The sequence below is a fragment of the Helianthus annuus genome, chromosome 11 (genome assembly GCF_002127325.2).
Source record: "Helianthus annuus cultivar XRQ/B chromosome 11, HanXRQr2.0-SUNRISE, whole genome shotgun sequence".
NCBI classification, from domain to species: Eukaryota; Viridiplantae; Streptophyta; class Magnoliopsida; order Asterales; family Asteraceae; genus Helianthus; species Helianthus annuus.
The window spans coordinates 103,604,315-103,627,362 of record NC_035443.2 but is presented as its reverse complement, the minus strand read 5'-3'; the positions used below and the strand labels follow the sequence as shown (position 1 = coordinate 103,627,362).

Sequence of the window (23,048 nt, the reverse complement as noted above, 5' to 3'; positions counted from 1 at the left end):
AACGGCAACGAAGCTCGGGGTCGTGCTTTTGTGCTAGGTCGAGGTGACGCAGTGAACGATCCCAACGTTGTTATGGGTAAGTTTCTCCTCGACAATATTTACGTTACTGTTTTGTTTGATTCGGGTGCGGATACAAGCTATATGTCTGTGAAAATGTGTCAACTGCTAAAACGTGCACCAACACTTTTACCCACCAAACATGTAGTAGAGTTAGCTAACGGTAAAAGTCTAGAAGCCACGCACGTAGTTCAGGGTTGTAACCTTATCCTAGCTGGTCAAGCCTTCTCTATTGATCTCATTCCCATAGTTTTGGGTAGCTTCGACGTCGTGATTGGGATGGATTGGTTATCCCAACACCAGGCAGAAATCTTATGCAGTGAGAAGATCATTCGTATTCCACGTTCTGGTCAAGAACCTCTCGAAGTCCAAGGCGACAAGAGTGGTGCTGTGGTTGGCATCATCTCATTCTTGAAGGCTCAGAAGTGCTTACGTAAAGGTCACACAGCCATTCTGGCTCTCGTTACAGACGCATCAGCAAAGGAAAAGAAATTGGAGGATATACCAGTCGTACGTAACTTCCCTCAGGTGTTTCCTGAAGATTTACCTGGTTTACCGCCTCATCGTCAGGTTGAATTTCAGATCGAGCTCGCTCCAGGAGCAGCACCCATAGCTCGCGCACCATATCGTCTAGCTCCATCAGAATTGGAAGAATTGTCAAAGCAGCTACAAGAGCTCTTGGAAAAGGGCTTCATTCGTCCAAGCTCTTCGCCTTGGGGAGCTCCAGTACTTTTCGTGAAAAAGAAAGACGGTACGTTCAGGATGTGTATAGACTACAGGGAACTGAACAAGGTGACGGTGAAGAACCGTTATCCTCTTCCACGCATAGACGACTTATTCGACCAGTTGCAAGGGTCGTGTTACTATTCCAAGATCGACCTACGGTCAGGATATCATCAACTGAGAGTCCGCGAGGAGGACGTCTCTAAGACAGCATTCAGGACTCGCTATGGTCACTACGAGTTCTTGGTTATGCCGTTCGGACTTACGAACGCACCTGCAGTATTCATGGATCTTATGAACAGGGTGTGCAAACCCTATCTCGACAAGTTCGTCATTGTATTCATCGACGACATCCTGATTTACTCTAAGAGTCAGGAGGAACACGAGCGACACCTACGCCTTATATTGGAACTCCTTCGGAAGGAACAGCTGTACGCCAAGCTTTCCAAATGCGACTTCTGGCTTCGTGAAGTCCACTTCTTAGGCCACGTGGTAAACAAGGATGGGATTCATGTCGATCCATCCAACGTAGATTCGATCAGAAATTGGCCTGCACCGCGTACACCGACAGAAATACGCCAATTCTTGGGTTTGGCAGGCTACTACAGACGGTTTATCAAAGACTTTTCAAAGATCGCGCAACCACTTACACTACTGACACAGAAGGGTGTCACCTACCGTTGGGGCAACACGCAGGAAACTGCTTTTCAGTATCTAAAGGATAGGCTTTGCAGCGCACCTATTCTTTCATTGCCAGAAGGCACAGGAGACTTCGTAGTATATTGTGATGCATCTATCCAGGGTCTTGGATGTGTGTTGATGCAACGTGATAAAGTAATAGCCTACGCTTCTCGGCAACTCAAGGTTCACGAACGGAACTACACGACGCACGATTTAGAGCTGGGGGCTGTTGTTTTCGCGCTTAAGATATGGCGACACTACCTGTACGGTACCAGGTGCACGATTTACACCGATCACAGGAGTCTCGAGCATATCCTTAAGCAGAAGGATTTGAACATGCGACAACGACGATGGGTCGAGTTACTTAACGACTACGAATGCGCCATCAAGTACCATCCAGGCAAAGCCAATGTTGTGGCTGATGCCCTCAGTCGGAAAGACACTCTACCACGGCGCGTGCGAGCGCTACAGCTTACGATTCAGTCTAGCCTTCCTGCACAGATACGAGCTGCTCAGACAGAGGCACTGAAGCCCGAAAACGTCAAGGCTGAAGCCTTACGCGGCTCACGACAACAAATGGAACAAAAGGAAGACGGCGCCTACTATGTAACGGGCCGGATTTGGGTCCCTCTCTATGGCGGTTTACGCGAACTTGTAATGGATGAAGCTCACAAGTCTCGCTACTCGGTACATCCAGGGTCAGATAAAATGTACCACGACATCAGCACTACTTATTGGTGGCCTAGCATGAAGGCCCACATCGCTACGTACGTTGGAAAATGTTTGACTTGTGCGAGAGTCAAGGTCGAATACCAGAAACCAGCTGGTCTACTTCAGCAGCCTAAGATACCACAGTGGAAATGGGAAGAAATTTCCATGGATTTTGTTACAGGCTTACCTAGATCTCAGCGTGGGAACGATACAATATGGGTCATAGTTGATCGACTCACCAAGTCTGCACACTTCCTGCCGATTAAGGAAACGGACAAGTTCTCCACTCTCGCAGACGTCTACCTTAAAGAAGTTGTTTCGAGGCACGGGGTGCCCACCTCCATTATTTCGGATCGCGATGCACGATTCACGTCAGAGCTATGGCAAGCAATGCATAAATCTTTCGGCTCACGATTAGACATGAGCACAGCATATCATCCTCAGACGGATGGGCAGTCTGAGCGAACGATTCAAACTCTCGAAGACATGCTTCGGGCATGCGTTATCGATTTCGGCAACGGCTGGGAAAAGCATCTCCCTTTGGTGGAGTTCTCGTATAATAATAGTTATCATACCAGCATCCAAGCCGCACCATTCGAGGCATTGTACGGACGTAAATGCCGGTCACCTCTCTGTTGGGCAGAGGTGGGGGATAGTCAGATTACGGGTCCAGAGATTGTAGTGGACGCCACAGAAAAGATAGCACAGATACGGCAACGCATGGCGGCAGCACGCGACCGTCAGAAAGCCTACGCGGACAAGCGTAGAAAGCCTTTGGAATTTCAGGTCGGGGACCGGGTTTTACTAAAAGTTTCACCCTGGAAGGGTGTGGTACGTTTTGGCAAAAGGGGCAAACTGAATCCGCGGTACGTCGGACCATTTGAAATCTTAGAAAAGATTGGCAAGGTAGCCTACAAGTTGAACCTACCAGCTGAACTCGGAGCAGTTCACAATGTCTTTCATGTATCGAACTTAAAGAAGTGCCTATCAGATGAAAATCTCATCATTCCTTTTAAGGAACTCACTATCGACGAGCGGCTGCAGTTCGTCGAGGAACCAGTAGAAATCACGGACCGAGATGTGAAGGTCCTCAAAAATAAGAGAATCCCTCTTGTTCGAGTTCGTTGGAACTCCAAACGTGGCCCAGAGTACACCTGGGAACGCGAAGACAGGATGACAGAAAAGTACCCCCAGTTATTCGAAACCAATGCAACCACTACTGAGGCTGAAGCTACTACTTCGGAATTTCGGGACGAAATTCCAGATCAACGGGGGGAGGATGTGACACCCCAGGAAAACCAGTGAACGCTATAACTTACCTAGCTTCCTCAGTGAGTGCATACCAAATTTCGGGACGAAATTTCCAATTAGTTGGGGATAATGTGACAACTCGAACTTTAGACTTGCCTTGTGTAACGATACGTGTCTATGTGAACCATATTTGATTGAATGAATGTTACGGTTAAATGTTTAAATGTTGCGTTATTGGACCACACAACACTACACCCGATCCATAAATCTATTGGGATTTACTATTGTTCGCAAACCCACTCGGTCCATGTAATGGACTCGAGATCACAAGCCGGCCCAAGTGAGGTTTCGGCCCACCCTCACCTCACACGTATATGCATATACACAATTAGGGTTTTAGTTTTTCTCACTTTTGGCAACCAAGAACTCACACACCAAACTCTTTTCCTCTGTCTCGGAACTGAAGGCATTCTTCCCTCTTGAAGCTTTTGTCATTCACAACTTTCATCATCTCGGTTAGTGTGGTATGTGTTGATTTCATGCTTGATATGTATGGTTTTGCGATGATGTGATTATCTATCGGATTGCATGATCTAGGAATGTGTTACATAACCGATTAGGGTTCATGCTAGTAAACCAAACAGAATCTATATAGAATTACTCTTGATGATATATGTTGATATGCTAGAACAGAACCCGATCATATGTTGCTGATTAGTCAATGTTCTTGGGATTAAATTGGTTGAATTGCATGTGCTTGTAACCGGCTGTGATGTTTTAGATTGCATGCTAGCCTATAAGTTAGTTGTTTACATGTTTGATTATTAGAAATCGGTTGTTCTTGATGTTGATTACACGAGTTGATCATATGAATATGTTATGAAATTGATAAATGTTGGTAATTGATTTGATAATTGCCATGATTGATCGGTTATTGAAACTGCCTAAGTTGTTTGCTAGAATCACGGAATGATTGTTACAGGAATTATGGAAACCAGTTACACACACGGTTGCGACTCAGATTGCGAGTCGAAACCTCACAGTCTCGACTCGAGACCACAAACAGCACAAGCCGAAACCATGGTTGCGAGTCCCGTTGCGACTCGTAACCAGGCCATGATGAGCCGTAACCACCTGTTGCGACTCGTAACCCGGTTGCGACTCGAGATCATTAGTTGCGACTCGTAATCCCAGTTGCGACTCGAGACCAGCATACACGTACACTGTTTTGGGCTTACATTGTCACAGGCCCAAATCTATTGGGCCAAACGATTGAACTTATAACTGTTACGTGATTGGATCTATGTACTGGACTGTATACGTGATTCTTGCCACGATTATATGTGTATACATACGTGTAGCTTATACGTGCAATAGTTGAGTACGAACCTAACTTGCATAAGTAACCATGATAGGACGTGGTTGACCTCTTACTGTATACTTGAGCATTTTATTGTCTGCCGAGCAAACCCAGGTGAGTTCACACTCCTACTAAGGCATGGGATTCCCGGGTCGTGGGAATGGGATAAAGGTCACCATTTACTAAGAACGTACATATGCTTTTCCTAGACTATCACCTACCATGATCCTCGGATGTCAGGACGGTTCCGTAGGTTAGAATAACACCTACGTGGTCATATGCCAATTACTGCCTCGGTTGTCAGGCACGCACGTAAAACCTACGTGTACGCATTACTTACTTCTATCCTCGGTACAAAGGATACGTACGTGAAACCCACGTACACCCCCGCGTCTCCTATCCTCGGTTGTGAAGGATACGTGCGTAAAACCTACGTACACCCCATACGCGCTACTGTTCTCGGAAGAAGAACAGGGATGATACGAGTAGTTGATACGAATAGTCTAGTGGTCACATAACATGGGAAGCCCCCACCTATACAACTTACTATCGGCCCAGTAGAGCCGCCCGTTACTTACTGTTACGCACTTACTTATTGTGAACTCGCTCAACTAGTTTGTTGATCATTCTGTTACATGCCTTGCAGATCGTTAGGTACATGGAGCTTGCACAAAGAGGAGCCGGTCGTTGTGGACAAGGATCGTATTACTTTGTTAGACACTTATGACATTTCAGTATTTTAACTTGGGTTTACAATAATGCTTCCGCTACTTAAACAATGCTTGGTTTTGAAACATCAATCAGGTCATGATGAACTACTTTATTGACTTTTATTATTATTAAATACTATGTTTGATATGATTGATGGCTTGATCCTGGTCATGTCACGCTCCCAAGCGGTGGTACTCCGCGTGTGGATTTTGGGGGTGTGACAATAATACACCACCGGTTCGTGGGATTGGGTTACGAGTAACAAACATTGAAGGAAACCCTTTGTTACCTAGACGTGGCATGTATTCTACCAGTAATACTTCGGTGTTGGATGGGTTGTTCGAGATTTCGAAGCCTGTGGAATTGGACACTACATGGGGTTATGGAGATGTATTTACGGCTGCCAATATGGAATCCCATGCAAACCCTAGTTCGAGTAACGTGGTGAAGGACGTGCCCAGCTTTTCTTATGCGGATAAAGTTAAAACACAAACCTCGATGAAAAGAGAGGTTAATTTCCGGAAGTTGGATGCTACAGAGACAGTCCAGGATGCTGATGTGCTTATTCCTCGTGAGGTAATTAAAAAGGTCCAGGATAAGTTTGAGAATGTTTTATATGGTTACTTTTTGGGCAACCGATTACCGTTTCCTGTTGTGGAATATTATGCGAAAAATGTATGGGCTAAGTATGGTTTCTCCAAAATTATGATGAATAAGGATGGGTTCTTCTTTTTTAAGTTTGATACAAAAGAGGGCATGGCTAAAGTCTTGGAAGGAGGTCCATGGTTGATCAGGAAAGTGCCGTTGTTTTTGAATATCTGGTCTCCGGATGTTAGTCTAAGGAAAGAGGGTATTAAGTCGATTCCTGTATGGGTTAAGATGTATAATGTTCCAATTGCTATTTATACGGATGATGGCTTGAGTTTGTTGGCTTCTAAGATAGGAACACCGAAGAGATTAGATGGGTATACAGCGGATATGTGTGCGGATAACTGGGGACGGAGCAGTTTTGCAAGGGCTCTAATCGAAATAGACGCGGAGAATGAACTAAAAGATCATATCATTGTTGCCATTCCGAAGCTGGAAGGAGAGGGATACATCACGGAGAAGGTGAAAGTGGAGTATGAATGGCAGCCACAGAGGTGTTCTTTGTGTTGCATTTTTTGCCACAATGATCAGACATGTGCTAAGAATGTTAATAATAAAGCTAAACAAGTGGTTGTGGATGACGAGGGGTTTACAGTTGATAAGCGGAAGGTGGCAAGGATGGGTACGATGCAAAAGAGACAAAAGCAGAAATTTATCTATAAACCTAAGCTGAATAAGTCAGGAGCAAGTACTTCGGGCACTAAGGAGGATACTTCGGATAATAGGAAAAATGCTAGTGTGAAAACTGGTAATTCGTTTGAAGCTTTGGATAGTGACTATTTGGAAGAACATGTAGCCGTAAGCGGGTTGAATAAGGAGCTGAAGCAGAATTCAAAATTTGGGAATGGGAAGCCTAATCGGTTCGAGAATGAAGTAGAGGAAGTCGTTCAGACGGAGATGGCGTCATTCATGAAAGCTGGTAAGAGTCATGTTTCTAAGGGGGCACGCACTCCCGGACAAGAAGGTATTAATGGATAGTATTATGTCTTGGAATATAAGGGGTCTGAACCGCCCCCTCAAACAAAGCGAAGTTCGTAAAGTTCTTGTTGAAAATAATCTAAAAGTTTGTGCAATCTTAGAATCGCATGTGAATGTCACGAAGCTGGGTACCATATGTAATAGTGTCTTTCGGAATTGGAATTGGACGTCTAATGGGGATTTATGTAGCAGGGGCACCCGAATAATACTGGGTTGGGATTCTGATGTGGTGGATCTCATGGTGCTCGCCCAAACTGATCAAGTTATCCACACACAAATGCTGGATAAGGCTAATAAAAAAGTGTTATTCTGCTCTTTTGTGTACGCGGAGAATAAGTATCAAGATCGTAGAAGTCTCTGGGAGAGTTTATGTAATCACAAAAGCTTATGTCATGATAAACCATGGGTTGTGATGGGGGATTTTAATGCTACGCTTCAGCTTGAGGACTCCATTTATGGAACATCTCAACAAACGATCAGCATGGGTGAGTTTAAAGATTGTGTTCAATTTCTGGAATTGTTGGATATTCAGGGGCATGGTTTACAGTTTACTTGGAACCAACGACCCAAAGATGGTGTGGGTCTTCTTAAAAAGATTGATAGAGTCATGGGTAATATTCAGTTCCTGGATTTCTGGCCGTATGCGTTTGCTATGTATCACCCAGTTAGAATCTCGGACCATACGCCATGTATTTTGAAGATGGGGGCCGTAAATGAGAAGAAAATCAAACCTTTCAAGTTTCCGAACTTTATCGCGTCCAAGCCGGAATTCCTGAAATGCGTGGACCAGGAATGGAGGCGATCGGTTTCAGGTTTTAATATGTTCTCGGTTACAAAGAAGCTTAGCAATCTCAAACCGCATTTAAGAAAGATCTTATTCAACCAGGGAAACTTGCATGCTAAGGTGTCGGAGCTTAGGAAAAAGTTGGATGAGATTCAAGTTCTTGTCGATCAGAGCCCATTGGATGGTAATCTCCGTCAACTTGAAGCGACTTGTCTTCACGAATTTCAGTCCGCTGCTTATGATGAGGAATGTTTCCTTAAACAGAAATCAAAGGTCGAATGGTTGTGTGCTGGAGACTCTAATACGAAATATTTCCACAATGTGGTGAAAAGCCGTAATGCGAGGGGCAAAATTCATAGTGTTGTTGATACTTCGGGGGTCCGCCATGAAGGTAATGGGGTTGCGGCTGCTCTAGTTACCCATTACACCAATTTTCTTGGTGTTGAGGACCAGGTAACGTCCATTAACTTGGATAGTTTGTTTGTTAATGTTCTTAGCCATGATGATGCTGCTAATATGGTTAGACAAGTTACTAGAGAGGAAGTCAAAGCGGCTATGTTTAACATTGGTGAAAATAAAGCCCCGGGTCCTGATGGGTATACGTCTGCTTTTTTCAAGAAGGCTTGGGATATTATCGGTACTGAAGTCACGAATGCAGTTCTTGATTTTTTTGGTAATGGTAAACTCCTCAAACAATTAAATCATACGATCCTAGCTTTGATTCCTAAGAAAGACATCCCGGACTCTGTTTTGGATTATCGTCCTATTTCATGTTGTAATGTGCTCTATAAGTGTATTAGCAAGATAATTACGGATAGGATTAAGGGGAGTTTGGGGGCGCTTGTCAGCATTAATCAGTCAGCCTTTGTGCCGGGTAGGAAAATCTCTGATAATATTCTCCTAACTCAAGAGCTGATGCACAACTATCATTTGAATAGAGGCCCTGCGAGGTGTGCTTTTAAAATAGACATCCAGAAAGCGTATGATACGGTTAGTTGGTCTTTTTTAAAAGCTATCCTTATTCGTTTTGGATTTGATCAGCGTATGGTGCAGTGGATTATGATGTGTGTTTCTACGACTTCCTACTCATTGTCAGTTAATGGTAATCTTCATGGTTTTTTCAAGGGGAAGAGGGGGTTGAGACAGGGCGATCCTATGTCTCCTTATTTGTTTACCCTTATCATGGAAGTGTTATCTCTTTTATTGCAACAGGCGGCTGATGTCAATTCGTCTTTTAAATTTCATCATCAGTGTGCTAAGCAGAGAATTATAAATGTTTCTTTTGCGGATGATTTGTTCATATTTGTCCATGCTGACATATGCTCGGTCAAAAAGGTTAGAGATGCTCTAGAAAAATTTACCAGTTGGTCGGGGTTAGTTCCGAGCCCAACCAAGAGTACCGCATACTTTTCGAATGTGCCGTCTTTGGTAAAACAGCAGATTCTTTCGTTGATGCCTTTCCAAGAAGGTAATCTTCCGGTTAGATATCTTGGGGTGCCTCTCATATCCACAAAGCTGATTTTTAAAGATTGTAAAATCTTGATTGAGCGCATGGAGAGCAGAATTACGAGCTGGATTTCTAAATCTTTGTCTTTTGCGGGCCGCCTTCAACTTATTAATTCAGTTCTTTCGTCAATGCACATCTTTTGGGCTTCAGTTTTTATTCTCCCTGCTCGGGTAATTGCTGAATTAGAGAAAAGGATGCGTCGTTTTTTATGGAATGCTGGTTCTTTGGGCAGGATTCGTGCCAAAGTTGCGTGGGCTGATGTTTGTTTGCCTAAGAATGAGGGAGGCTTAGGTATTCGAAACATAGGGGATGTTAATAAAGCTCTTATGACTAACCACATATGGAGTATTATCACGAACCGAGAGTCTTTGTGGGTTCGATGGATCCACTCATACAAGCTAAAGGGTAGAAGCTTTTGGGAGGTTCCATGTAGGGGGAGTGTGAGTTGGGGATGGCGTAAACTCTTATCCATTCGGAATTTGGTCCGTCCCTACTTGGGTATGTCTATTAGAAGTGGCGGTCAGACTAATGCATGGTGTGATAATTGGTGCCCGTTGAGTCCGATTAGTACTTTTATTACACCGAGAACCATTGCTAATGCGGGTTTTAACATGCGCTCTTCGGTTGCTGATATAGTTGATGCTTCGGGTCAATGGCGATGGCCGGCAGCGTGGTATGATTTGTTTCCTGTCTTGATAAATTTACAACCACCAGCTCTTGTTCACAATGTACCAGATAAACCTACGTGGAAAGACTTGGATGGTAAAGATAGTTTTTTCAGCTCTAAGGAAGTTTGGAATAATATTAGGAGTCGGGGTGAAACGGTCTCTTGGTTCAATATGATTTGGTTTTCCCAATGCATTCCAAGACATTCGTTCCATATGTGGCTGGTTATAAGGAACAAACTCAAAACGCAGGATCGCCTTATGATTTGGGAAGCGGGGAGTGCTACGAATTTAAGGCTTATGTGTTGCCCACTTTGTCGATATGATCGTGACTCACGTGACCATCTTTTCTTCCAATGCAGCTTTGCATCACGTGTGTGGAATAATGTTAAAATGATGGTTTCGTTGGAGAATGTTTCTGATTCTTGGGCGTCCATCTGTGCATGGATGGAGCGTACGGCGTCTTCAAAGACGACGAATGTTATCGTGGGAAAGATTCTGATTGCGGCTACAACATATTTTGTATGGCAAGAGCGAAACGCTAGACTATTCTCTCAGAATCACAAGTCGGCTGAAGTGGTGACAGAATTAGTCAAGCACACAGTCCGGTTAAAGCTTATGGGTTTCAAGTTTCGCGGCAGCGCAGATCGGAATAGAGTGCTAAAGGCTTGGAAGATTTATTCAGATGAAGATGGATTCGATCCGGGTTAGAAGCTGAAGTTGATAGTCGCTAGTGTGTTCCGCTTGCTTCGGTGGCTGTGTTTTTTGGTTGATGGCTGTGTTTTTTGTTTAGTTTGTTTGGCTGTGTTGCTTTGTGTTTGTTTCCTAGTCTTGGTATGCCAAGTCTAGTAGGTGTGTTCATTCTGACACACCCTTGTACTTAATTTGTTGATTTATAAAAATTTACCGGGGTAACCCTTTACCCAAAAAAAAAAAAAATGTTTGAAAAGTTATATATTTTTTGTTCCAATTTTACCCCTCCTTCATTAAAAGTCTTCCCCCCTCCTTTTTAGTGGGTTTTAGTTAGTTTTTTAGTTTTCACAATAACTAATGGTTTTCATTTGAGTCTTTCCATATATATATATATATATATATATATATATATATATATATATATATAGGGAAAGACTCAAATGAAAACCACCTCTAGTTGTAAGAACCATGAGAACCACTTCCTAGCCTTTAGATCACTAAGATGGATGGATGGGATTAAAAGTAGCAAAAATTAATATTAAATGGTTTTTGTCTTATTATGTCTTTAATATTATAATCTAAAAGGGTAATTTGGTAAAATAACTCTATTTTGTCTTTTTGTCTTTATGGTTTTTTATTAGTTTTTTTGTTATTATATTACTTTTTATTTTTTAAAAATAACTTTTTTATTAAAAACATTTTAAAATTCAGATTTTTTTTAAAGTTTTTTTATACTTTTTACAATTTAAGTTTTACGTTAAACTTTTTACAATTTACGTTTTAGTGACGCGCCGTTTTTACGCCGGGTTTTTTCAAGCGTCGTTATTTTTTACGCGCCAATTTTTACGCGCCGTGTTTTAACACCGTTTTTCAACGCCCCGTTTTTACACGCCAATATTTTAACGCCGTTTTTTACGCGCCAATTTTTTAACACCGTTTTTTACGCGCCAATTTTTAATGCCGTTTTTTAACTCCGATTATTACGCGCCAAATTGTTAACGCCGTTTTTTAGGCGCCGTTTTTACGCGCCGTTTTTTAACGCCGTTTTTTAACTCTGATTTTTACGCGCCAATTTTTTAACGCCGTTTTTTACTCGCCGTTTTTTACGCGCCAATTTTTTAACGCCGTTTTTTACGCGCCGTTTTTTACGTCACGTTTTTTACAAAGCCGTTTTTGCGCCCCATTTTTTACGTCCCGTTTTAACGCGCCGTTTTAGCGTCCCGTTTACGTTAACCTTTTTACGTTTTACGTTAAAAATTTTACGTTTTACGCTTTACGTAACACTTTTTATGTTTTACGTTTTACATTAAAACTTTTTACTTTTTACTTCTTAACGTTTTACGTTTTACGTTAAAACATTTTACGTTTTACATTTTACGTAAAACATTTTACGTTTTACGTAAAACTTTTAACGATTTACGTTTTACGTAAAACAACTAAAAACTTTTTACGCTTCATGTTTTTACGTTTTACGTAAAACTTTTTACGTTTTACTAAAAAAAATTTACGATTTACATTTTACCTAAAACTTTTTACGTTTTACGTAAAACTTTTTACGTTTTACGTTTTACTTAAAATGTTTTACGTTTTACGCGCCGTTTTTTCACGCTCGGCTTTTTCAAGCGGCGTTTTTTAAAAGCGCCGTTTTTTACATCCCGTTTTAATGCCGTTTTTTTAATATTGAGCGGCGTTTTTTTAAAAGCGTTTTTTAAAAGCACCGTTTTTTTACTTTTTAAACTTTTTACGTTAAACTTTTTACGTTTTACGTAAAACTTTTTACGTTTTACGTTAAAAGTTTACGTTTTTACGTTTTACGTTTTACGTTAAAACGTTTACGTTTTACGTTAATGATTTTACGGTTTAACATTTTTTTTACAAAAACTTTTTTACGCAACATGAACGCACCCAAAAAATCGCAAACTCGGTAGGTGTCTCAGATAGATTGTTATCGTCATCGACTAGGGAAAAAAATATAAAAAAACAACATCAAAACAAAGTTACAACTTTCAATCAAAACCTTCATGGGGCAAATAACATCTTTCAAGTTACAACTTTCAACAAACAATTTTGACACAAAAATAACACAAAATCAGGCGAAAAGAATCACCCGACAGGGAAAGCACTTCATAATAAGTCTTGGAACATAATTAGCAGCCGCATTCCGACGTTCTTCAGACAGCTGATTCGGCTAAATACAAGCAATAAGCTTAGCAGTTCTCTCTTCAGCCTTTAACCACCTAACAAAATCCAAAAATTCCAATAGGGGAGCGGCATTGGGCAACAACCCTTCATGTTCACCCATGCAAAAACAACTTTTTACCCTAAATCCCCAAATGGGTCAACCCCTTGTTAGTCAACTTCAAGCTTCTAAAAAACAACTTTTTACCCAGAAACCCCTTGAACTCCTAGAAATCACCTCAAAGCACTAAATTTGATACAAAAAGATTGGTCAAAGGGTAGTTAACGAAACCCTAATTCACAAAAGAGGTGAAATCAGACGAAAAACAATCTGGGTATAAACAAAGAACTTGAAAGAATAAGATGGGTATTAAAGAAAAGCTCAAACAGAGTGTGAGTTAGGTGGGTGCGACCCCACCACCGTTCTTCAAACCGCCGCCGTCCACCTACCTTCAACCCCACCACCGTTCGCCGTCGATCGCCGTCATCCGTCGTCCACCTACCTTGTTGAACAAATCGAATACCTTGTTGAATCGCGAGAGACGAAGAGAGAGGCGGTCGGAACTGTAGGCAGTCGCTAGAGAGAAAAACCCACCACACCGCCAACAAGACCCCTTTCTCTAAGTATAACCAGAAAATCAGAGGAGAGAAAGGTGGTGCGGAGAACGAGGGGGCGTCAGAGAAATGAGGGGGCCGCCAGAGTGGGTCTGGTGTTTGGGAGTCGCCGGTGTGGAGTTGTGGTGGTGGTGGTGCAGGTAAGTTATGGAGGAGGGATGAGGGTTTTGTGGTTTATTTATGAAGATGAGAGAGAGATGATGGATTTTGAAAGTTCCGAAACAATTTGAGAGGGAGAGATGAGAGATGAGAGGTTTTGATTTGTGGGGAGTGATAAAAGTCTTTAAAGAGGCCGATATAGAGACAGACAAAAGACAGATACAGTGGATTAGACAGGTGAATCAAATGACCAAAATACCCTTTACAATATAAAATAAAAGTGCACATGTGGCAAATTATGATTGGTGGAGAGTGGTTCTTGCGGTTCTTACAACTGGGGGTGGTTTTCATTTTAGCGGCTCCCTATATATATATATAGGGAGGGGCTCATGCGAGAACCACCCTTATTGTGAGAACCTTGAGAACCAATGTGAACACAACCTAAAATAGCTAAAAAAAATCTAAAAACAACCTAAAAAAACCTAACCCCCACCCCCCGCCCCCAAAAAACCTAAACCCCCCACCCCCCCCCAAAAAAAACCTAACCCCCCCCCCCAAAGCTAAATGCTAAAAACTAAAATCCCCAAAAAACCTAAAAAAAAACCTAAACCCCCCTCCCCCACCCCCCAAAAACCTAACCCCCCCCCCCCCAAGCTAAAATGCTAAAAACTAAACTCCCAAAAAACCTAAAAGAATCAAAAAAAAAATCTAATTTTTTTTTAATATTTTTTATGCTCAAATCGCTACTTTTAGTGGCAAAAAAAAAAAATTTTTTGGCTTCGAAAAGCAGCGATTTTTATATAAAAAATATTAAAAAAAAAATTTTGTGTGATTTTTAGCTATTTTTAGGCATTTTTGGTGTGTTCACATTGGTTCTCGCGGTTCTCACAATAAGAGGTGGTTCTCGCATGATCTTCTCCCTATATATATATATATATATATATATATATATATGGAGAAGATCATGCGAGAACCACCTCTTATTGTGAGAACCGCGAGAACCAATAATATATATATATATATATATATATATATATATATATATATATATATATATATATATATATATATATATATATATATATATATATATATATATATACATATATATATTTCAAAAACGATTTACAATCTGGATTTAACTAAACAAATGTTTTGGAGTTAAGAATCATGGTTACGAGATTTTATAAATTATAACCAACTTGATTTGAGTTGGTTAATTATGTCGCAATACTATACTTTTCAAAACAAGGTTTTTAAATAAGTATTGCAACATGCAAACTAGCCATGAATCCGACACTCAAACAAAACCTATGTACTCGCCGGCATTTTTATGCTGACGTACCTATTTTCACATGTGTTTCAGGTTGATGCTTGATGATGATATTTGTGTACTCTCACATAGGATTGGACGAGGCCTTAGTGACATTAAAAGATACAAGACTATTTGTACATGTTTTGTTTCAAATTCCAATGTAATACAATACACTTAATTCAATAAAACGAAACTGTTTAATCCATGGTTGTGAAACAATGATTCTGTTACAACACTCCCCGACGTTTCCGCCACGTTTTGTTGTTTTACGTGGTCGGGGTGTGACACTATGACATGAAGAATGCGCTTATGGTAGCTCACATTTGGAGTCTCCTAACGCACAGGGAATCTTTATGGGTAAAATGGGTTCATTCTTATCGTATCCGGGATAGAAGTCTCTGGGATGTGCCTATTCGGAACAATGTGACTTGGAGTTGGAGGAAGATGCTACAACTGCGTTCAATCATACGACAGCACATATGGATTAAGCTGGGTAATGGCACTAACACGCTAGTTTGGTTCGATATATGGGATACTGTGTGTCCTTTGAATCTATTTATTACACCTCGAATGATATCAAATGCGGGATTCAATATGCTTTATACGATTGCGGATATGTGTCAGAATGGTGGGTGGGCATGGCCGAACAATGGGATATTCCCCTTCGGGGCAGCATGACTTGGGGGTGGCAGAAAATTCTTATGCTTCGAGCTTCTGTTCGTCAGTTTGTCTGGTATGCTATTGGTAATGGCCGGAATACGAATGCGTGGCATGATAACTGGTGCGATCATAGCCCTTTGGGAGATTTCATTACCCCAAGACGTATACATGGGGCAGGGTTTAATATGAGTTCTAATGTTGCAGATATTGTAAGTCATCAAAACGAGTGGGTGTGGCCGGCTTCGTGGTTTCAGTTATATCCGGCCTTGAGGAACCTAACGCCGCCAATCCTTAACCAAAATGTTCCAGATAGATTGATATGGAAGGATAGACATGATAAGCGCAGGGAGTTTAGTGCGACCGAAGTTTGGGAGAACGTCCGCATGCGTGGGGAAGAGGTTCATTGGGCTGACCTGGTGTGGTTCACTCAATGTATCCCTAGACACTCGTTTCACATGTGGCTTGTTATTAAAAACAAGCTGAAAACACAGGATCGAATGGGGATATGGGACGCTGGTAGTGCAACTAATCTAAATCTCATGTGTTGTCCGCTTTGCTGTAACGGTAAAGATTCTCGTGATCATTTATTTTTTCAATGCTCTTATGGGTTGCAAGTGTGGAATATGGTTAAAGATTTGGCTTACATGGAAACAGTCGATGCCAGTTGGGACTCTATTATGAATTGGTTTTCACAAAATCCTTCGGGTAAGTCGTCAGAATTCGTAGTTGGTAAAATGGTTGTTGCGGCTTCAACTTATTTTATATGGCAAGAAAGAAACAATAGATTATTTACTCCAAAGAAGCGGGATGCTACCTTGATCGCAAATATTATTCTCCATACGGTCCGCATGAAGTTGATGACGTTCAAGCCAGGGAGAGGTTCCAAGAGCCCGTTATTGTTACAACGGTGGAAGTTCCAAGTGAAGACTATGAGTATTGATCCAGGCTAGAGTGGTTTTGTAGTCTTTGGTTGTCTTGTAGTTGCCATTGTTTCGGCTTCGGGTCGTGTCTTTGATGTGGTTGTTTTGTTTTGTTTGGTCATGCATGCTTGTTGGTTTTTGGTTTTGCTAGTCTTGGTATGCCAAGTCTAGCCCTAGTGTGCTTCTCTGGCACTCTCGTGTATTTCTTTATTCTTTATATAAAATTCACCGGGGTAACCCTTTACCCAAAAAAAAAATGTAATGTTAAACACAGATTCTCAAGATAGGATTGTTTGGCGATCTAGAGAGGGTACAAATATGGAATATAGCACTTATGTCGTTTGGGATGATATACGCCAAGTGCAGGATCAGGTTCCATGGGCTCGTATAGTGTGGTTTCCTCAGGCTATCCCTCATCATTCGTTTCTAATGTGGCTTCTTGTTTGCAAGAAACTTAAAACTCAGGATATGATGTGCAAATGGTGATCGGCGGGTAATGCAAACTACAACCTCTTGTGTTGTTCCTTATGTACGTCGGGGCCTGACTCTTAATGCGAATTTGCATCTCAGATTTGGTATGGGGTTCGAGAAAAAGCTGGTATGCGAACCATCGGAAATACGTGGGAGGAGATTATGGATCATTTATTGCAGCATGCTGATTCTAAGCGGGCTACTCATATCATTGGCAAGTTAGTGGCGGCGGCGTCGGCTTATTTTGTTTGGCAGGAACGTAATAACCGTTTGTTCTCTTCGAAAAAAAGGAATGCATCTCAATTGATTGAGGTGATTTTAATGACAATCCGTATGAAGTTACACACAATGAAGTTTAGGAGGACAAGCCATGTGAATCAAGTTTTGCACGAGTGGAGATTACCGCGAGATTTACTTATGGATCAAGATGAATGCGGCTAGTTCTTGAGAGCGTGTCGATGTAACTGTTTTGTTACTTGTTTGTCGTTTGACTTGTTTCTTGTTTGTTTGTGTTTTAGTTTCTTGTTTGCACGAGTGTACTCTAGTAGTGGCATGTTATTCTAGAGAATTGAGGAATACATAATTCCTCACTTGTTTTAATTTGGTTGATGAATCAAATTTAACCGGGGTAACCCTTTACCCAAAAAAAAGAGATCAATAGGCTATGACAGCTTCTTCATAGCCATTTAGTATCAAGACAGCTTAGGGAACCAAGGGGTCGGTTCTTTCCCTAAAAAAGAATGAAGTCAGATTCGCTAACCTTTCGGCTGGAGTCATTCACACGAACTGATGCCTGACTTCTTCAGTCTCATGCTTCTATAAGGCTTTTAGAGACTCCACCTATTGTGATCCAACAGCCTATACGTTTAAGCTTTCAAGCCCGAGCTAGTCTTCTTATCACCTAGCTACTTCACAGTCTCCTTTCGCGTACTCCTCTTCCTATCTTCTCTCTTCACGAGACCTGTACATAAAAAACAAAGGTCTAGGTAGCTCATTTCCTTCTAAGAAGTCAGATCTCCTTCTTCCTATATTATAAAAAGAATGAATAAGAGCCTGTCTTAACTCTTGAATTGTGTAAGGCATTTAGGAGCGCTCTTTAAATCCAACTAGAAATATCATAAGAGAAGAAACAACTTCACCGAAAGGGCACGTCTTTCTTTTTATTACTGATCTTATCAAGTAGTGCTTTGATAAGCCACCGCCCAATAGAGCTTAGTCATGTGTAGATCAAAAAGGTATCGCGAAGCTGGTCACCGGTAGGTCTAAGAACGGATTGAAAGCTTGATAAGCTGCAAACTATAGACTAATGATAAAATAGATAGATTATACTAATGATAAAATCGATGAAAGTGCAAGTGATATGGGTTGGATCTTCAGTGAGAATGAATTAATTTCGCAGTGCTAGGGCGTTCATTCTGTTTCTCTTATTCATTGCTCTTCTGATGCTTTTCTGTCTTCTCTGTCTTTCGATAGGGGGGATCTCGTTTTTTATTGATGTACTTTCAAAAGTAGCGGGCTTCATAGGGGTAAAGGCCCTCTCTTTGCTTTTTAGCAAGATGGGATGCTCCTTCGCTCTGGCCTTCGTGATTGGCTGTGCTTTTCGAGCACTCATCACTACCGAAGCAAGCCCCTCTCTGGCGCATTGTATGCTTCCCGGACCTTCTTGTCACACACCCAAAATCCACCCGCGGAGTATCACCGCTTGGAGGCGTGACTGACCAGGATCAAGCCACCAATCATATTGAACAATATATATATATATATAAATGTAATTCAACCAAACCAATATGAAAGGTGTTCAAAACATAAGTATAATATCAACGTTTAGCGGAAGCATAAAAGTAAACCCAACATAAGTATAAGTATGTAATGTCATAAACATTTAACAAAGCATTCACGATCCTTGTCCACAACGACCGCGCCTCCCAGTGCAAGCTCCAAGTGTACCTAACGACCTGCAAGGCATGTAACAGAGAGTCAACAACTAGTTGAGCGAGTTCACAGTGGGTTGTTTAGTAATAGTGTTCATTTCATAAAACGTTTGCTTGTTTAGTAACCCATATAACGTTTATAATTACATCGCGGCCCTCCAGGCATGTTTCGAAGATTAGTGGGGGTTTCCCATGTATTGTAGACTAGTTTTATTTGTATCGCGGCCCTCCAGGCATGTGTGCGAAGTTTAGTATCAGTATCGTGGCCATTCCAGGCATGTGTGCGAAGATCAGTATCAGTATCGCGGCCATTACAGGCATGTGTGCAAAGAGTAGTGGGGGCTTCCCCATGTATCACTAGTCTAGCAGTATCTATAAGTGACCTTTCCCAACCGAGGTCAGTAATCCATAATTCCCAATAACAACGTAAGTACAGATAATCATCCAATCCCATTCCCTACCCCGGGAATCCCATGCCTTGGTAAGAGTGTGAACTCACCTTGGTTTGCTCGGTATGCTAAGTTATGTGCTCACATTAATCAATCAAGTCCTAAAGTATGCACGTATTCGCAATTAGTTTACATTCACAAGATTCGACTAATATTCAAGATCATCACGTACACGCGAGTAACAACCAACACATTGCATTTATCGGCTATAGAAGTTCAAATTAATCCAATGAATATGCTATACAACTGAAATCATGCTCTGTTTAACATTGAACATTCACAATCCGAGACATCAGATTAGATCAACCATCTAACTGTTTTATACTTCACTCCCTACCCATCCCTATTTACGGATACCAGGCTTTACCATATCATCGGGTTCTATCATCATGCAAAAATTCTAGTTCGTAAGTATTACGTTTAACATTACAAGCATCATGCATCCGCTTACAAATGTTGGGTTGGTTGCTTACTATCTCGGCGAAACACCCATGTGTTTCGTCGAGTTTGGTCATGGCAAAACACTCATGTGTTTCGTCGAGATTGGTCATGGCGAAACACTCATGTGTGTCGTCGAGACATGTGTTTCGTCGAGATCACAAGGGGTATCACTTTGTTTCATCGGTCTGTCAAGCAGTTACACAATATCACAAAAAACCCTAATCGCCGATTAGCATGCAGGAGACATACGATCACACAGAAATCATACAATCAACGACTAACCAATCTGATCCTCAATTATATCATGCCATTATCAATCATCAAACCTAGCCAATACAATCATCAAACGTTAAGGCCGATCATGGACAGAGAATTTAACATATGCCCTTATCACATTCAACCCATTCTAACTTGAAAGTCAAGCATAAATCTCACGTATTACTTAGTATTCAGGGAATCCAGATCGTGATTACATATAACAACGATACAAAACAATCAATCATGCACAGATTAGACACTAACCGAGGTGGAAGAGAATAACGGGTTGATTCAACCGGAGAGGTTTCGAAATCTTGCCGTTGCCGTTGCACAGGAAGAAGGGAGAGAGAGATAGGGACCTTAGGGCTTCAATTCCGTTACTAGTGTGGCGAATGACGTTGTTCCGTATAACTTATACGCGTGTATGTGTATTGGGCCTAAATGGGCCACGACGAATTTCTAGGCCGGCGAAACATTTTGTTTCGCCGTGTGTGTGTGACGAAACACACTTGTTTCGTCGAAGAGGTTTACGGCGAAAGTTTCATCGAGTTGGTTCGGGGTGTAACAGTTTAAGTAACCAAGTTATATCATCAAACATACAATGAAACAGTCACGTAAACACACAAATGAAACAATCACATAACGTCTCAATATATAACAACCGTGTACGGTTACGAAGCAACCAAGTCGTACAAACAAACAACTAAACAATATCGTGCAATTAATGCGAAAGTAGAATCTCGAAAACTCGAGTTGTCATATTATCCCCAACTTGAAAGAAATTTCGTCCCGAAATTTAGCATGCGGTTACTAAGGAAGCTAGATAGAGTGTATCGTTCACTAGTTTCCCTGGCGTGTCACATCATCCCCCCGTTGATTTGGAATTTCGTCCCGAAATTATGTAGTAGCTTCAGCCTCAGTAGTAGTTGCATTGTTTGCGAACAACTGGGGATACTTGAGTTTCATTTGGTCTTCTCGTTCCCAGGTGAACTCTGGGCCACGACGGGAGTTCCAACGAACTCGTACAAGAGGTATTCTAGTGTTCTTGAGGACCTTAACATCCCGGTCCATGATTTCAACAGGTTCCTCGACGAAATGTAACTGTTCGTCGATAGTGAGTTCCTTCAAAGGAACTATGAGGGTCTCATCTGACAGACACTTCTTCAGATTCGACACGTGGAAAACGTTGTGAACTGCACCGAGTTCTGCTGGTAGGTTTAGTTTGTAGGCCACTTTGCCTATTCTTTCTGTGATTTCGAACGGTCCGACATACCGCGGATTGAGTTTGCCTCGTTTACCAAAACGAACTACACCCTTCCATGGTGAGACTTTGAGTAGCACTCGATCCCCAACCTGGAACTCGAGTGGCTTCCTGCGCTTATCAACGTAGCTTTTCTGACGGTCACGAGCCGCCACCATGCGTTGTCGTATCTGTGCAATCCGTTCAGTAGCATCAACTACCATTTCTGGACCTGTGATTTAACTATCCCCCACCTCTGCCCAACAGAGAGGTGACCGGCATTTACGTCCATACAATGCCTCAAATGGAGCGGCTTGAATGCTGGTGTGGTAACTGTTATTGTACGAGAACTCCACTAACGGGAGATGTTTTTCCCAGCTGTTGCCGAAGTCGATAACACATGCACGTAACATGTCTTCCAGAGTTTGAATAGTGCGCTCAGACTGCCCATCCGTCTGAGGGTGATAAGCCGTGCTCATGTCTAACCGAGAGACGAAAGATTTGTGCATTGCTTGCCACAGTTCTGAAGTAAATCGTGCATCACGATCTGAGATAATAGAGGTTGGCACTCCATGCCTCGAAACAACTTCTTTCAAGTAAATGTCTGCTAATGTAGAGAACTTGTCAGTTTCCTTGATAGCCAAGAAGTGAGCAGACTTTGTGAGTCGATCCACGATCACCCAAATAGTATCGTTCCCACGCTGGGATCTAGGCAGGCCAGTAACAAAATCCATGGAAATTTCTTCCCATTTCCATTGTGGTATCCTCGGTTGCTGAAGTAGGCCTGATGGTTTCTGGTACTCTGTCTTGACCCTCGCACAGGTCAGACACTTGCCAACGTAAGTCGCTATGTGGGCCTTCATACTAGGCCACCAATACGTAGTTCTAAGATCGTGGTACATTTTGTCCAAACCTGGATGTACCGAGTAGCGGGACTTATGAGCTTCATCCATCACAAGCTCGCGTAAGTCGCCATAAAGTGGGACCCAAATGCGTCCTGTTACATAATCGGCGCCGTCTTCCTTCTGTTCTAATCGTTGCCTTGAGCCGCGTAGGGCTTCAGCCCTGACGTTTTCTGGTTTCAACGCTTCTACCTGAGCATCTCGTATCTGTGCAGGAAGACTAGACTGAATAGTAAGTTGTAATGCTCGCACGCGTCTAGGGGTAGTGTCTTTCCGACTGAGGGCGTCAGCCACAACATTGGCTTTGCCTGGATGGTATTTGATAGCGCATTCGTAATCATTAAGTAGTTCAACCCATCGACGTTGTCGCATGTTCAGTTCCTTCTGCTTAAAGATATTCTCGAGACTCCTGTGATTGGTGTAGATAGTGCACTTGGTACCGTACAGGTAGTGTCGCCATATCTTGAGCGCGAAAACAACAGCTCCCAGTTCTAAATCGTGTGTGGTGTAGTTCCGTTCGTGAACTTTAAGTTGCCGCGAAGCGTAGGCAATGACTTTTAATCCTTTGCATTAATACACAACCAAGACCCTGAATCGACGCGTCGCAATAGACCACAAAATCATCTGTGCCCTCTGGCAATGAGAGAATACGTGCGCTGCATAGTCTATCCTTTAAGTGTTGGAAAGCTGTTTCCTGTGTATTACCCCAACGATAAGTAACACCTTTCTGTGTCCGTAATGTAAGCGGCTGTGCGATCTTTGAGAAGTCTTTGAAGAACCGTCTATAATAACCCGCCAAA

General features: G+C 42.0%; 1 protein-coding gene across 1 annotated transcript; it reads left to right on the top strand.

Moving 5' to 3' along the window:
- Nucleotides 1-5,794: 5,794 nt before the first annotated feature.
- LOC110883596 lies at nt 5,795-10,787 on the top strand. The gene is made up of 2 exons (XM_022131313.1): nt 5,795-7,106; nt 7,222-10,787. Exons 1-2 carry the CDS (start codon nt 5,795-5,797, stop codon nt 10,785-10,787), a joined length of 4,878 nt encoding a protein of 1,625 aa, XP_021987005.1.
- The last annotated feature ends 12,261 nt before the right edge of the window (nt 10,788-23,048 follow it).